The sequence below is a fragment of the Rana temporaria genome, chromosome 10 (assembly GCF_905171775.1).
Source record: "Rana temporaria chromosome 10, aRanTem1.1, whole genome shotgun sequence".
In the NCBI taxonomy this organism is placed as follows: domain Eukaryota; kingdom Metazoa; phylum Chordata; class Amphibia; order Anura; family Ranidae; genus Rana; species Rana temporaria.
This window is the reverse complement of record NC_053498.1, coordinates 100184396-100200325: the sequence shown is the minus strand read 5'-3', so window position 1 is coordinate 100200325 and position 15930 is coordinate 100184396. Positions and strand designations below refer to the sequence as shown.

The window sequence follows — 15930 nt, the reverse complement described above, 5'->3', positions numbered from 1 at the left end:
GAATATGCAAACTCCAGGCAGGTTTCGAACCGACAACCCTAGTGCTGCCATGTGGATGTGCATAGCCACTGTGCTGCCACTGTTTTAAAGTGCCTTGTAAGTGATTATATAATTTGTAAGAGAGGAATTGTGAAGTACAGGGTTAAAGTTGAAATCTGTTTGGTGACTCCCTCCACATAAACACCCCCCCCCCCCACCTAACACACCACAGCAATATAAAAAATAAAGTTATAGGGTGCAGCCATTCACCTAAATCCTTCTTACATGATACAGGAGATCCATTTCTTTTTTAGACTGAAATAGTGAATGTCCTCCTATTTTTGGTGTCCACATATTTGCCTGGCTGCCTGCCTTTAGCTTCAGGACCTGTGATTGGTCCTCACAGCTCCTGAAGACTTCAGTGGTGGTGTGGATATTTTATAATGAGCAGTGACCAGCTGGTAAAATGCCTAGGCTTCAGCAGTGGATCATTGGTAATCCCTTAGGGCGGTTGTAAACCCTTTACAACCAATATTGCCTACAGGTAAGCCTATAATAAGGCTTACCTGTAGGTACCATGAATTTCTCTTAAACTTGTATTCTCTTAAACTTGTATACGCATCTGCCAAAGTCATCGGCACATACGCACTGAAGAAACGGCTTGTACGTGCCGTTTCTTCAGCTGCTGTGCAGTGACCAGCGGCTCTCGCGTGCATACGCGGGACTGACGTCATCACGGCTCCAGCCAATTATAGCACCGGAGCCTGCATCTCTGAAGTAACATTCCGGAGACATGACGGCCGTCACAGCAAAAGCATAGTTCTAAGGTAAGTATTTCATTTGTTTTTTTGCAGAGTTTACAACCACTTCAAGAGTTAGGTTATTTGGCAGTAGACTCAGGTGAGTAGAAAACCTTGTTAGAGGGATTTTCAAAAAATTGGATTGGAGGATGGGAGGATGGTGAAAATTTGGAATGAGGGGTGGGAACACATTTGCCTAGAGAGGAGCTTTAAAGGTAACAATTTCCAGTAATATAAATATTTGTCCTTTTATGTTTACAGATCAATGTTTTTGCCACCAGTAAAATGATGAGTTCAGTGAGTCTGCCGGCCTGTTTTCAGACGATCCCTAGTAGTAGGGTGCAACAACAAGCATTTGTAGACATTCTAAGTTATTTTAATTGGACTTGGATAGCTGTCTTAGGAAGTTTTGATGAATATGGGATGCATGGAGTCGAGCAATTTTTAGAAGCCACCTCAGAGCTCAATATTTGTCTTGCCTATAAAGACGTCATACCCTTTAAAGTATCTGGTCAGGAAGCGATGTGGAAAAGCCGAATACGCCAGATCGCTAACAATATCATCTTCACCAATGTTAATGTGATCTTGATATTTTCATTGGACATCATTCTTGTTGACTTTTTTAATGAACTGATGGATATAAACTTTCCTTCAAAAATCTGGCTTGCTTCTGAAACTTGGTCATTGTCTACAGATATATATGGCTTACCGAAAATGAACAGACTAGGGGTTATATTTGGTATTGCCCTAAAACATGTGAAGATTCCAGGCTTTGATGAAAATCTAAAAAAAGTGTATAATCAAAGCAGAAACAGTTCTGGAGCGTCAAGGCTTAAAGAAAACTGCAACCAAAACTGTGATGGTTGCCACAACATCTCACTAAGCAACCTTCTGGGTTTTTCAGAACAAAGAAGCAGCTTTAGCATCTATGCTGCAGTGTATGCTGTGGCTAATGCATTACATGATGTACTTGGCTGTAATAAAACCTACTGTGACAACAAGGACGTCTACCCATGGCAAGTAGGTGGTGTTGCTTTTGTATATTTATATGTGAGCATAGATCATAGATATCTCAATGAGAAATAAAGGTGCTAAAAATGGAAGCTCAGGCCCTGTATCAACAGGTATCTACCATTGCAGCTGAGAATAAGAGATTCTTCCTGCAGCAGAAGTACTTTAATGATCAAGGAAATACAGGACACATGATAGCTAGGGCCCAGCAAGGGGTGACCCATATAGAAGCCATCCAAAATGTACAGGGAGAAATGGTTACTGACCAGGCTCGAATACCTGAAGTGTTCAAAGTTCACCCTACACAGGAGAAGCTAGATCATTTTCTTGATCAGTGCTGCCTTCCATGTAGTTCAAGACAGGGCTTCGCTGCACTTAACAGCCCAACAAAAACTAGAGGAACTTTCCTTAGCGGTAGCACAGATGGCTAAAAATAAATCACCGGGAGCTGACGGATTGCCCACAGAAACATATGGGAAGTATGGGTATACTCTTCTGCCTTTCCTACTAAAAACCCTAAATGACGTCCTTCAAGACGGTGGTTGATATCTGTTAATAACGTGTGGCATTGGGTTCTCTCTAATACAAAGTAGTTGATGTGTACTTCCAGTTGGTTTGTTCTTCTCTTCTTCTCTTTTTGTTTAAAAGTTAGCATTTCTTTGATAGTGCAATAAACTTAGGGTACTATGCAATGTATGTCCTTCTTTTGATAGACTAGTTGGCTATGCAGTTATTGCAAATTATTTTTTGTTATGAGGATTGTATCTCCTGATTTCTACCGATTGTATGCCTACTCAATTGTACAATGTAATGTCTTAGTGTTCTATTCAATAAAAATTCTGTTTTGTTGATTATAAAAACAAGGTGCTAAAAGTAGTCGGGAATACCCATAACAAGAGGTTTGCAAGTGTAATGCTCCCAGTGTTATGCATGCCAATCCAGACCTTCATACTTCAAACCTTCAAATATATATAGCTCCACCATACTTCCAATGTCCAGGAAGAGGTGCAGGTAATTGAGCTTCCATTAGTGATTTCTAAGGAAATGATTTCAGATTACTGCTTTAAATTTCTCTACTTGAATTGAAGAACTGGATATCCATTTTCATTTCATTAGTTCAATGTGATCCTAAAGCATAACTGCATTTATCGGTTAATCTCTAGACAAACAAATATATAATGTTTAAAATCATACACCGTATTTAAACTGTTTTATCTGCCAAAGGAATTGTAATTCTGTTCAGTTAACCTTGACATTTAAATACCCAAGCTACAATGCATAACCTGGTTACAGGACCTACATTGAAGTTATACAGCACAGCTTGGTTCAGGGGACATCCCCTCGTGTGAGGAAGCAGCAACAGACTGACAAATGAACATTCTGTCTATCCTGCTTTTCCTCCTGTCAGCAAGCAGCTAGCATTGTCACCTAGTGTTGGCCCTTTGTAGTCCAGTCTCCTGTAAAGCAAATCACATAATATCATGGAAGACAAATTCAGTTACTAATACTGGTACACCCGTTCACACTCTCTGTGCACCTACTGGGAGCCACACAACTGCCACTGCAAAGTCTCTCACAGGCAGTACAGTTTTGCTTTAAAGGGTTACTAAAGGAAAAAAAAAATGTTTTCCTAAAATAACAAACATGTTAGACTTACCTCCACTGTGCAGTTCGTTTTGCACAGAGTGCCCCCGATTCATGTCTTCTGGGGTCCCTCGGCGGCTGTCTCTGGTCCTCCCCACAATTAGTCACCACAGACATGCGAGAGTTTGCATGGTGGTCAGTAATTGCGGGCGCGCTCCCATGATACAGTGAGCGGCCATAGCCGCTCACTGTATCACTCGGCCCTGCCCCTCGGTGCGCCGTGTCACTGTATGTGATTGACAGCAGCGCCAGCCAATGGCTGTGCTGCTATCAATCCATCCGCTCTAGCCAATCAGCGGCCAGGCTGAGCGGCGAAGAGGATATCGGGACCGCGCGTGGGACTTCCGAGGGGTCAGGTAAGTATAACGGGGGCTCGGGTGGGGGGGGGGGGGCGTCAGCATCAGATGTTTATTCACCTTAATGCATAGATTGCATTAAGGTGAAAAAACAATTGGGAGTGATTTTTACTGTAGGGGGCGTGGCTGTAGGCGTAACATCACTGATCGTCGTTCCCTATTTTAGGGAACAGACGATCAGTGTCACTGCCACAGAGAAGCTTTTGTCATACGTCAATCACTTAGTCTCTGAATAGGAACGCCCACTCCCACGGGATTCACAACCCGGAAGCCGGGGGGAAAATACCTATACTATGGTATGTAAACCGGGGGGGGAAAAAAAACCAGCATACTGTACATGTCAGCAGTATGCTGGATTGAATGGTATATACCGTATTTATGGGGGTATTGCACGCTCCGGCATATAGCGCGCACCCCTAATGTTGACCTGAAACTCCTGTAAAAAAACATTTTATTACTTACAATTTTGGTGTCTTGCCCGGCGTCCATCGGCGGCCTTGTCCAGTCCGGCGTCCGTCTGCGGCCTCGGTGGTGTCCTCCCCGCTTTTCCCGCGCTGTCTCCGAGTCGAATCCCCGCTTCCCGCACTGTGTTTGAACGCCGCCGCCGACATATACCGAGCACGGTACACTCGGGCACGCTCGGCTTCTCATGCATAAACGTCACAGAGCATGACCACGAGCGAAGCCGAGCCTGGCCGAATCGCGCACCCACGATTTCCCCCTTATTTTAAGGGGAAAAAAGTGCGGGTTATACGCCGATAAATACGTTACTCGCTTTAAGAACACACAGTTAAAAACCAACAGGACAATTTCAGGGACGTGTGGATGGGTTTGGTGTATTATTCTGCTGAAATAGCCATTTTGTTCCATGTCATAAAGTGATCCTGTTCATGTCACTATCCTGGCCCTGCAATTTTTTGTGTAATTTTTATATACTTGATATTCGCATCCCCAGATTTAGATTATTAGTTCTTTAGATAGGTTGATATAGGTTCTGTTTGACATTCCTAGGATTGTGAATGGTATTGTACATGGCCCAATTTGATCTAGCATGCTCTTTCCATCTTGCACTGTTTTGTGGGCATACCTTTACGATGTGTGAAGGGTTTTACCTCCTTGCTGGATGTCTTTCTACATTTGTATTTCTTGCTCTTTTGAGCTTTTCTGGTATGTTGTACAATGCCTGTGTTTTCTCAATATATCGATGCCATGGGGCTCACAACAAAAGGCATTATCAAGTTACATCCCTTGATGACCTCACTTGTGTTGGGCCTGTTGGGACATAAGAAAGTCAAACTAATGCACCTCTCTTTTCTTCAATTTAGGTCACAGAGGCACTAAAGCATGTGAACTTTTCACTACTGAACAATGAAATAAGCTTCAACGTACATGGTGATTCTCCAACAGGATATGACATTGTCTTCTGGAACTGGTTTGGTCATACTCCATTTCTGAATGTTGGGTCCTACCCCAGCTTAGGAAAACTTGATATCAATCTCCAAAATATTATCTGGCAAACCTCGAACAATGCGGTTAGTTATGATTTGGGGAGGGGGTATTATTAAGTAGGCAAATACAGAGAGAGATCCAGCTAAAACAAATACAGAGCGACTTGCATTGGTGAAATGACCTAGCCAATAAAATAAAAATAATGTTATAATAATGAGCTTTGGACAGACATATTTTTAGAGGCCAGCATTGTATAAAAGCCCCTTCATCTGACAGGACTAATCATCTAGCACAGTGATTCTCAACCAGGGTTCCTCCAGAGGTTGCTAGGGGTTCCTTCAGCATTGGGCAATGTCTGCCTCTCAGATAAAGTTCCCACTGACACCGTTGATCTTTTTAGCTATTTGTAAGGAGGTAATTCTTCCCAATGACCATAAGTGTAAGGACCATTCTTCCAACCAGTGGTGGCTTGTGCTCAAAATTTTTGGGGGGCGCAAACAAACTAAAAAAAATCTGGAAAAAAAACATCAATTGCAGCCACTGTACCAAATGCAGCCACCGTGCCCATCAACCGCAGCCACCGTGCCCATCAACCGCAGCCACCGTGCCCATAAACCGCAGCCACTGTGCCCATCAACCGCAGCCACCGTGCCACCACTGTGCCCCATGTGCTGCCACTGTGCCCCCGTCATCTGCCTGACACTTACCTTGTCTCGGGTGGGCAGCGGGTGACGGCAGCAGGCGGCGATTGGTGTTGGGTGTCCTCCATCTTCCCCAACCCCGATGTCTACTCCCGCCCGCTTCTCCTCTGCTGTGATTGGACGCCTGATAGGAAGCAACCTTAGATAGCAGCAGTGACCTTAGATAGATTCATGCAATGCATGAATCTATCTATTGTAATTAGAGAGTGGTAGGAGAGGGGGGGGGGCGGCGCTCCTGTGCCCTTTATGGGCGTACCGCCGCTGCTTCCAACTGACCGTCACACTAATCTATCATGAGTTCTAGATTTCTAATTTTTAGCAGGGGTTCCCCGAGACCGGAGAACTATTTCAAGGGTTCCTCTGTCTTGAAAAGGTTGAGAAAGACTGATCTAGCAAATTGATAATCATATTTATAATCACGTTTTTGTGCATTAGCCAAACTTATACCAGGGAATCAGAGATTTCCTTACAGAGTGGCCTATACGGTATGTACCACAAATTTAGCCCACAGCATCTTGTATGCATACGTGGAAGCTTTTGGAATTTTGGCTCACGAGCATGAAATCCGGGAGGGCAAAAAGTGGGCTCTCGCAAAAAATCTATGCCAATCTTTTGGTGATATACAAGTATCTCGCTGGCAACAAATGGGCCACTGTGATATACTGTATATAGATAGTAAAGTAGTATATTTACAGGCAATTGAGACACATATAGCCAGATCAGTGCCATATACAGGCAACCCAGTTGTTTATGCTAGAAGATCTGTGGCATATAATGGGACATTAGTGGCATAGTAGATCGCTGGAATATACAGACAGGCAGCTGGCATATAGCGGGTAAAAACGTAGCATATACAGGAAGCTTATTTGGTCTCTCCAATAAAATTCTCACCAATTCCCAGGTCTGTCTGAATTCAGCTTTTTTGTCTTTCAAAATATGTTTTTTCTTTGATTGGTTGCTATAATTTTCTGTACTGCGTTGATCTTTCTACCATGTTATTAAATGAAGCCTGATTTATAACTATTTTGATAAAATTGTATTTATTTTATTAGGTTCCATCATCGGTGTGTTCTTCTGAATGCTTATCAGGGCAGGAAAAACAGCCCAAAGGATACTTTAAATGTTGTTTTTCCTGCATCAGCTGTGCAGCTGGGACTTACCTATATTCAAATGGTTTGTAGATCAGAATATATACAATGTTGTTATATAGCCACATAAACATGAATACATTAAGTTTGGAAGAGACAATGTGCAAGATCTGACTGTCCTTAGGGTTTCCCATATGGTATAAAAACAGGGAAGGTCATTGCTTATTTGTAGAAGATTCTTGCAACTAGGGACGTTTAGCATTTGAGCATTAAAGTGATATTACAGAAATACTTTTTTTGAAAATAACAAACATGTCATCTTTACCTGCTCTGTGCAGTGGTTTTGCACAGAGTAGCCCCGATCCTCTTCTTGTCGGGTTCCCCACCGGCGCTCCTGACCCCTCCCTTCTGCTGAGTGTCCCATAGCAAGCAGCTTGCTTTGGGGGCACTCAAGCAGGCTCACTCCCAAGCCACTGCTCTGTGTGTTCATTAAGACACAGAGCGCAGCTCAGCCCAGCTCGCTCCTCATTAGCTCACTGGCTGTCATTGATAATAGCGGGATCCAATGGCTCCCACTGCTGTCTCAGCCAATGAGGAGGAAGAGACCCAGGAGAGCCACTGCTCTTGTGCACATCACTGGATCAAGATGGGGCTCAGGTAAGTATTAGGGGGGTTGGGGGCTGCTGCACACAGAAGGCTTTTTTACCGTCGTGCATAGAATGCATGAAAATAAAAAACGTTGAGCCTTTACAACCACTTTAATTTTAATGCCCAGAATATGCCAATGCAGCGCAGTGTAAGGCTGGCAATTGAACTTTACGAGGTGTCTGTGTGACATCTCAATAAAGTTTATTTAAAAAAAAAAAGGAAATAGTGCTAACCGCCGAGCTCAGCGAATAATCCCTGTACTGATCTCAGCCAGATCGCACAGCATAACAGCTGCTGCTCTGCAATGCAGTAGCTGGTGTAAACGAGCCCTTAGGCTGCATTCACACCTGAGCGTAGGGCGTTCGGTCGTTTTTTCAGGCGTTTTTTTTCGCGCGTATTCATGCTTATTTGCGTGTTTGCATACAGCGTCGTGCGACGTTTTTGTACTTCGGCGTTTCTTATTTTAGCCAATAGGAAAAATTATCATCTTTTCATCACTTGTTGCTATGTTGGTAGATTTTTTTTACTCTTCTGCATGGGCGACAAGTTCTATTGATTAAAGCGACGAAACGCCCATAGCAAACGCCCGTTGTCGCGCGATACGCTCAATACGCGCGTTTCCCATTACTTTCTATGGGAAAAAAAAAATGCTCAAACGCCGCTGTCGCGCGCTTCGCGCGACAAAAAAAGGTCCGGGACTTGTTTGAGCTTCGTGCGACAGGCGTTTGGGCGTTCAGGCGTTCAGGTGTGAACAGTCACCATAGGGAATAATGTTAATTCTCCCCTCTGGCGTTTGTGAGCAGTGCGCTTCAGGCGTAAAAACGCCTAGGTGTGAATGGGGCCTTAGTGTATAAGGTCGCTGCAGGCACAGACAACACTTCTTTTATGGGAGGACCATTCCAGCTTCTGTAAATGTCACTTGTAAATTCAAGAATATGCATTGGTGACCTGCAGCTGTCCTACCTCAAGCAGTAAGTGAGTAATCAGCCACACTTTGTGTAATGCTCTGTATCCTTCATATGAGCTTTGGTTATACTGTAGTACAAACAAGCAAACAGTCTTTGGCATAAGTATTTAGATATATTCAGTATATGCACAATGCACAGTGGTGCAGTACTATAGTTACAATCTGCATTACCAGGGGATGGCTTTGGTTGACAGCATTAGCATTCCTTAAGAAGATGTATTTGGGCCCAGATAGCATCTCACACTGGTTCCACACCTCTGTTGCAGATACCAGAAAATCAGCAATAACCAAGAAGCCTGCGCTAAGCTGTCCAACCTCCACAGGAACCTTTACCTAATTTTTGCAGTCTCCCTCCCAAGTGGGTTCCTGTTATTCAATAAGTTTCCTCACCCAAAATGTCAGTTAAAGTCTCTTGAGAGTTCAGTGTCCAATCAGAATGCTTCTCCACTTGAGGCACTGTATGGAATCTCTAAGGGCTCAGTTCCCCAATAAGACTCCCCTTCCCACCTATAAGCAGGAAGGCTAAGTCACAGTGGCCCTTTACCATGTGATCAGCTGTGATTAGACAAACTTGACAGTTATCGTCAGTCTTTTCCTCACGCGCTGTGCTGTCCCATCTGTGCAGCCTATAAGTGCCCATCAGTGCCGCTTATTAGGGCATCCTCATCAGTGCCCATCAGTGAAGGAGAAAATTCTAATTTGCAAGAATTTTCTAACAAACTAAGAAAAACTTTATTTTTTTCAAAATTCTTTGTATTTTTTGTTGGTTTAGCAAAAAATAAAAACCCAGTGGTGATTAAATACCAACAAAATAAAGCTCTTTCTTTCGCAAAAGAACTGGGTACAGTGCTGCATGACCGCACAATTTTTATTCAAAGTGCAACCTTACTTAAAGCTGAAAATTGGCATGGGAAGGAAGGGAGTGTAAACGCCCGGTATTGAAGTGGTTAAGAGCCCTTTCACACTGATGTGCTTTTGGTGCACTTTTTTTTCATTTTCATTGACTTACAATTAGGGGTGCAACGGATCACAGTTGATCCGTGATCCGAACGGGTCACCCCCTTCGGATCGGATCACACTGAAGCTAGGCCGAAGCCGCAGCCTTTCCTAATGTTATGGCCGCGGCTTCGGCCTACCTCCGGAGCCGCGACCATAACGCTAGGAAAGGCCGCGGCTTCGGCCTAGCTCCGGAGCCGCCGCCGTAACATTAGGAAAGGCTGCGGCTTCGGCCTAGCTCCGGAGCCGCGGCCATCTTGGTACACCCGGCGGCGGCCCTCCTCTGTTTACACCCACAGAGGAGGAGCCCGCACTCGGACACACCGCTCGGGGAGTGCCTGTCGGTACTAGCTGAGGGGGGGTCACTGTACTGAGGGGGGGTCACTGTACTGAGGAGGGGTCACTGTACTGAGGAGGGGGGGTCACTGTACTGAGGAGGGGGGGTCACTGTAATGAGAAGGGGAGTTACTGTACTGAGGGGGGTCACTGTACTGAGGGGGGGTCACTGTACTGAGGGGGGGGTCACTGTACTGAGGAGGGGTCACTGTACTAAGGAGGGGTCACTGTACTGAGTAGGGGTCACTGTACTGAGGAGGGGGGGTCACTGTACTGAGGAGGGGTCACTGTACTGAGGAGGGGTCACTGTACTGAGGAGGGGGGGTCACTGTACTGAGGGGGGTCACTGTACTGAGGGGGGTCACTGTACTGAGGGGGGTCACTGTACTGAGGAGGGGGTCACTACTGAGGGGGGTCACGGTACTGAGGAGGGGGGTCACTGTACTGAGGAGGGGGGTCACTGTACTGAGGAGGGGTCACTGTACTGAGGAGGGGGGGTCACTGTAATGAGGAGGGGGGGTCACTGTACTGAGGGGGGGTCACTGTACTGAGGAGGGGTCACTGTACTGAGGAGGGGTCACTGTACTGAGGAGGGGGGGTCACTGTACTGAGGAGGGGTCACTGTACTGAGGAGGGGTCACTGTACTGAGGAGGGGTCACTGTACTGAGGAGGGGGGTCACTGTACTGAGGGGGGTCACTGTACTGAGGAGGGGGGGTCACTGTACTGAGGAGGGGGGGTCACTGTACTGAGGGGGGTCACTGTACTGAGGGGGGTCACTGTACTGAGGGGGGTCACTGTACTGAGGGGGGTCACTGTACTGAGGGGGGGGTCACTACTGAGGGGGGTCACGGTACTGAGGAGGGGGGTCACTGTACTGAGGAGGGGGGATCACTGCTGAGGAGGGGGGGTCACTGTACTGAGGAGGGGGATCACTGTACGGGGGGGATCACTTTACGGAGGGGGGATCACTGTACAGAGGGGGGATCACTGTGAGGAGGGGGGGATCACTGTGAGGAGGGGGGGGTCACTGTACTGAGGAGGGGGTCACTGTACTGAGAGGAGGGGGGTGTCTGCACTGAGGGGGTACTATAGTTGGTGGGGGGGGGGGGACATGTGGATATTACAGTGGGGGAGATTTTTTTTTTTGCCGATCCGAAAAATGATCCGATCCGTGACTCCTGATCCGAGGAACGATCCGAACCATGAGTTTTTTGATCCGTTGCACCCCTACTTACAATGGAAGGTGCCTTTTTAGTGGGCTTTTGAAAAACTGCACCAAAGATGCAACATGCAGGGCTGTTCAAAGTGCAGTGCACCTGCAGTGTAAACGGTTACATAGGATTCAATGGGGAATCATTTTTAAAAGCACGGTAAAAGCACACCAGTGGGAAAGGGCCTAAAGGATTGGTAGTGTTGTGGAAATTTTATGAAGATGTATTTAATATGTATTTTCATAGTGTCTCCCAGTGTTAGTTCTCCCGCAGCCCGCTCTAAAGAGCTGACTGGGGCAGACTGACGCTGGTTGAAATAAACTTACTGATTTGGAGAAAGGCGCTTGCGGAGTGAGGATATGTCTGCGGGCGAAAAAAGGGCCCCTGTGTGATGCATAGACGTTCACCTGTAGTGGGGATGTGTTAGCTATAGAGCATACCTGGTAGTAGAGCCTGATTTGCAGGAGGAGACCTCTCTTACAGCCCTGGCTCAGGAGTCACTGGAGTGGGGACAGTGAGCTCGAGAGCACAGAGAGGTAGGAGTGCCTGGGTAGTAGTAGTGGCCTGGCACAGTGGCAGGATGATGATCCTCCAGGGATGGCTGGAACTGTAGGCAGCAGTGGTTGTAGGTCAGCGACCCAGGAGCTGGCGGGTGCAGGAACAGCAGGAAGCTGGAGCAGGGTGAGACAAGCCGGGTTAGGTGCAACACAGAGCAGCAGACAGTAGCAGGGTTGGACAGGCTGGGTCAGAGCAGGTAATCAGACAGTTAAATACAGGAGACTAAGCGTGGTCAGAGGTACAGGCAAGGTCTGGCAGCAGGTAGGCAAATAGGAGACTGAGTGGGGTCAAACAAGCCAAGGTCGGGGTTGGAGATATTGGATGGTCAAGCAGAGCCGGGTCGGTACAGGTAGCGAATAACTGGAATACAGATTACTTGGTACAGAGCTGCAGATCAAACAGCAATGCATCATTGCAATTGCTGGCCTTTTAAAGGCATAATGGCGGCAAGTAGCACTGACGCGCACGCGCACGCACTCGATGCGTATGCGCAATTTCCGCACACGCACCGACGCACAGGCACAGATAGATGCTGATGTCTATTTTGTACAGCAGCGCGTGTGCGCATGTGCGCATGCAAGGGCCTTCTTCCTAAACCGGCAGGTCCCTGACAGGATGTGTCCGCTGTGCAAGCGCAATATCGGTTTAGCGGATGTATGCTCTTGTCGCCTCTGTATGCCTGATCAACATGGATGTGGTGAGTGTACATCTGCAGACAAGCTCCCCTCATGAGGAACTGTGTTCATTGGTTGTTGTATTATTCATGTATTGTATTGTATTGTATTGAATCCTTTAGCTGTATTTAACAAATCCTGTTGGAAGAATATACTTATATGGGCATTTCCTGTGGAGGTCACACCCTGTGACCTCATTTCCCATGGAGGAGGTGGTTGGCTGCTGGAGCCATCACTTCCTGTTTGGGAAGCTTTTGTGATAATAAAAGAGTGAGAGAGAGAGGGCTCCCAGGCAGAGATGCTGAGGAGCTGAGAACATAGCAGTGCGGTGATGCCTGGTTATTTGGATGAATGGGAAATCGAATGAGTGGATTTTTAGCTAAGATGCATTATATCATTAAGCAGTGCCGGCCCAAGACATTGTGCTGCCTGGGACCAAGAATGAAATGCTGCCCCCCCCCCCCAGAAAAAAAATCACGCCAACCAAAAGGCCCCCACATTCATTATTTTATATCATGATAACTAAAGGGGACCCGTCATGGCTCTATACATGTATAAAGGAGTATAAAGAGGACCTGCCATTGCTCTATACATGTATAGGAGTATAAAGAGGACCTGTCATTGCTCTATACATGTATATAGAGGACCGGTCATTACTCTTTACATGTAAAGGAATATCAAGAGGACCTGTCATGGCTCTATAAATGTATATAGGACTATAAAGAGTACTTGACATGGCTCTATACATGTATAAAGGAGTATAACGAGGCCCTGTCAGGGCTCTATACATGTATAAAGAGGGCCCGTCATGGCTCAATACATGCATATAGGCGTATAAAAGGACCTGCCATGGCTCTATACATGTATCCAGGAGTATAAAGGGACCTGTGAATTGCCGGCGGCCACAATGTCTTTTGCGCAAACTAATCAATGTACGCTAATTGTGTTTTTTTTTTGGTACCAAAAATATGTAGAAGAATACATATTGGCCTAAACTGAAGAAAATAGTTTATTTTTCTAAATTTTGGGGATATTTATTATAGCAAAAAGTTAAAAATATATATATATTTATAGCACAAAAAATAAAAACCGGAGAGGTGATCAAATATCACCAAAAGAAAGCTCTATTTGTGGGAAAAAAAGGACATCAATTTTATTTGGGTAGCGGAGCTGGTGGAACGGGCTGGCGGGCATCAGTATGCTGCCCCCCTAAAAGTGCTGCCTGGTACCCATGGTACCACCCGGTCCCATCATAGGGCCGGCCCTGTCATTAAGGCCCCATACACACGAGAGGATTTATCCGCGGATACGGTCCAGCGGACCGTATCCACGGATAAATCCTCTCGAGGATTTCCGCAGATTTCTATGCGATGGAGTGTACACACCATCGCATTGAAATCCACGCGGAAATCCTCTGGCGATGACGTGTCGCGCCGTCGCCGCGATTATGACGTGGCGACGGGCGCGACACTGTCATATAAGGAATTCCACGCATGCGTCAAATCATTACGACGCGTGCGGGGAATCCCTTTGGACGGATGGATCCGGTGAGTCTGTACAGACGAGCGGATCCATCCGTTGGGATGGATTCCAGCAGATGGATTTGTTGTGCATGTCAGCAAATATCCGATCTGCTGGAATCCATCCCAGGGGAGATTTATCCGCGGAAAAAGATCCGCTGGCGTGTACACACCATAGGATCTATCCGCAGAAACCCATTTGCTGGGATTTATCTGCGGATGGATTCTATCGTGTGTATGGGGCCTAAGACAAAATGTGTGCTTATTAGCACAGGAGGCAGGAGATTTGGCTGTGTGCTCTGCATACAGCCTGATTTCAATGACAGTAGCAACCTACAAATATGTTCTTATGACGTGATGTGTTCTGACGGGGTGTGGTCTCATATACTGTAATAAATGATAATGTATGTTTCTACACCGCTAAAACTAAAACAAAGATTTTTTTAACACTCTGTTCTGACCAGCTACAGAGATTTTCCAACATGTCTGCATTTCCAAGGCTCTCAATAGCATTTATGAGTTAATTGCTACCTATTTTTAAGGATACTCAAATTAGTACCCGAGTGTACTGCGCTCGGTATATGCCGGCGCAGTGGTTCAAACACAGCGCGGGAAGTGGGGATCGAGCGGGGAGGACACCACGATGGCCGCAGAAGGACGCCGGACTATAGCCAGTTAAATACGGTATCTAAAAAATGTTGCATATTAAAAACTTGGTCTTAGTGCCAGGGCCAAAGGGAGATTCTTTGGCAGGCTCAGTGGCATATCATAAACTGATGGGGAAGAGCCTTAATTGGAACCCTAGAAATCAGAATCAGAGTTGATTCATTATATCGCAAAATACTTTAATATAAAGATAGTATAACATAAAAACAATTCCGTAAGTAATTATGACATCATCATCATCTTCTTTTGCAGGTACCTGTGTGGCTTGTAGAGACGATCAATGGTCCAAAGAAAGGAGCACTGTCTGCTTGGATAAAACTAGAGTCTTTTTGACTTGGAGTAACCCTATGACCATAAGTGTGTTATCTATAACAATTTTGGGTATACTGATTAACATTGTGATCATGGTGACCTTTTTTGTTAAATTATCAAGCCCAGTGGTCAAAGCTGCAGGAGGAAGAATGTGTTTCCTCATGCTCTCCTCACTGACGGTCTCCTATCTCAGCATCCTGGCCTACCTGGGTGAGCCTGGAACGGTGAAATGCATCTTTAGACTACCCATATACAGTATTGCTCTCACAGTCAGTTTCTCCTATATTTCCATACGTTCCTTTCAGATAGTCTGCATATTTAAGATGGCTTCTAAGCTCCCAGCAACATTTGATTACTGGGTAAAACGGAATGGGCAGTACATCTGCCTGGGCTTCCTTTGTGGTGTGCAGGTTTTCATGTCTATTATCTGGATCATCATCAAACCACCTACTGCTACCACCATAGAGCTGAGTTCTGACCAAGTTCTGTTGGAATGTAGTCAGTTTGGCTCCGTGTACAATATTTCCCAGTTTAGCTACAATGTTATTCTAAGCCTTCTGTGCTTTACCTTTTCTTACATGGGCAAGGAGCTACCCAAAAACTACAGTGAAGCCAAATGTATCACGTTTGCCATGTTGATTTTTTTTGTGGTCTGTATCTCTTTCTTTACTGCCCAACTAATTGACGTTGGGGAGTACATCACTGCAATTAATGCAGGCCTGGCTTGGCTCAGTCTGATGGGAATTAAAGGTGGTTATTTCTTCCCCAAATGTTACATCATTTTCTGCCATCCACAATTTAACACCACAAAGCACTTCCAAACAACCATCCAGTCTTACACAAACAGGGGGAGTGGAAGCACCAAATAACACCAAGTCGTTAGATGGGACATGTGCCACTTTATCAGGGACCACTAAAGAATTTCAAAGAGGGGTTTGTGTGCATTGTGTGTATTATTAACAAAATGTGTATTTTCTTCTAATGAAAATAATAAAACTATAAGGATTCTGAC

General features: G+C 45.6%; 2 protein-coding genes across 2 annotated transcripts in view; both read left to right on the top strand.

Moving 5' to 3' along the window:
- Positions 1-2585, top strand: part of LOC120915849 (taste receptor type 1 member 2-like) — a 16275-nt gene extending 13690 nt beyond the window's left edge. Inside the window, exon 3 of the mRNA XM_040326657.1 lies at positions 1041-2585. Coding sequence (XP_040182591.1) covers positions 1041-1865 — 825 coding nt within the window. The 3' untranslated portion in view covers positions 1866-2585. The remainder of the gene's footprint in view (positions 1-1040) is intronic.
- LOC120915848 (taste receptor type 1 member 1-like) lies at positions 1877-15930 on the top strand. The gene is made up of 5 exons (XM_040326656.1): positions 1877-2204; positions 4950-4957; positions 5116-5322; positions 6993-7113; positions 14859-15930. Exons 1-5 carry the CDS (start codon positions 1877-1879, stop codon positions 15785-15787), a joined length of 1593 nt encoding a protein of 530 aa, XP_040182590.1. The 3' UTR covers positions 15788-15930.

Excerpts from the sequence above, each read along its gene's own strand:
- LOC120915848 (XM_040326656.1), top strand. The coding sequence starts at position 1,877 with ATGGAAGCTCAGGCCCTGTATCAACAGGTATCTACCATTGCAGCTGAG. Across the intron at positions 5,323-6,992 it reads GGCAAACCTCGAACAATGCG|GTTCCATCATCGGTGTGTTC; the intron begins GTTAGTTATGAT and ends TTATTTTATTAG. Across the intron at positions 7,114-14,858 it reads GACTTACCTATATTCAAATG|GTACCTGTGTGGCTTGTAGA; the intron begins GTTTGTAGATCA and ends CTTCTTTTGCAG.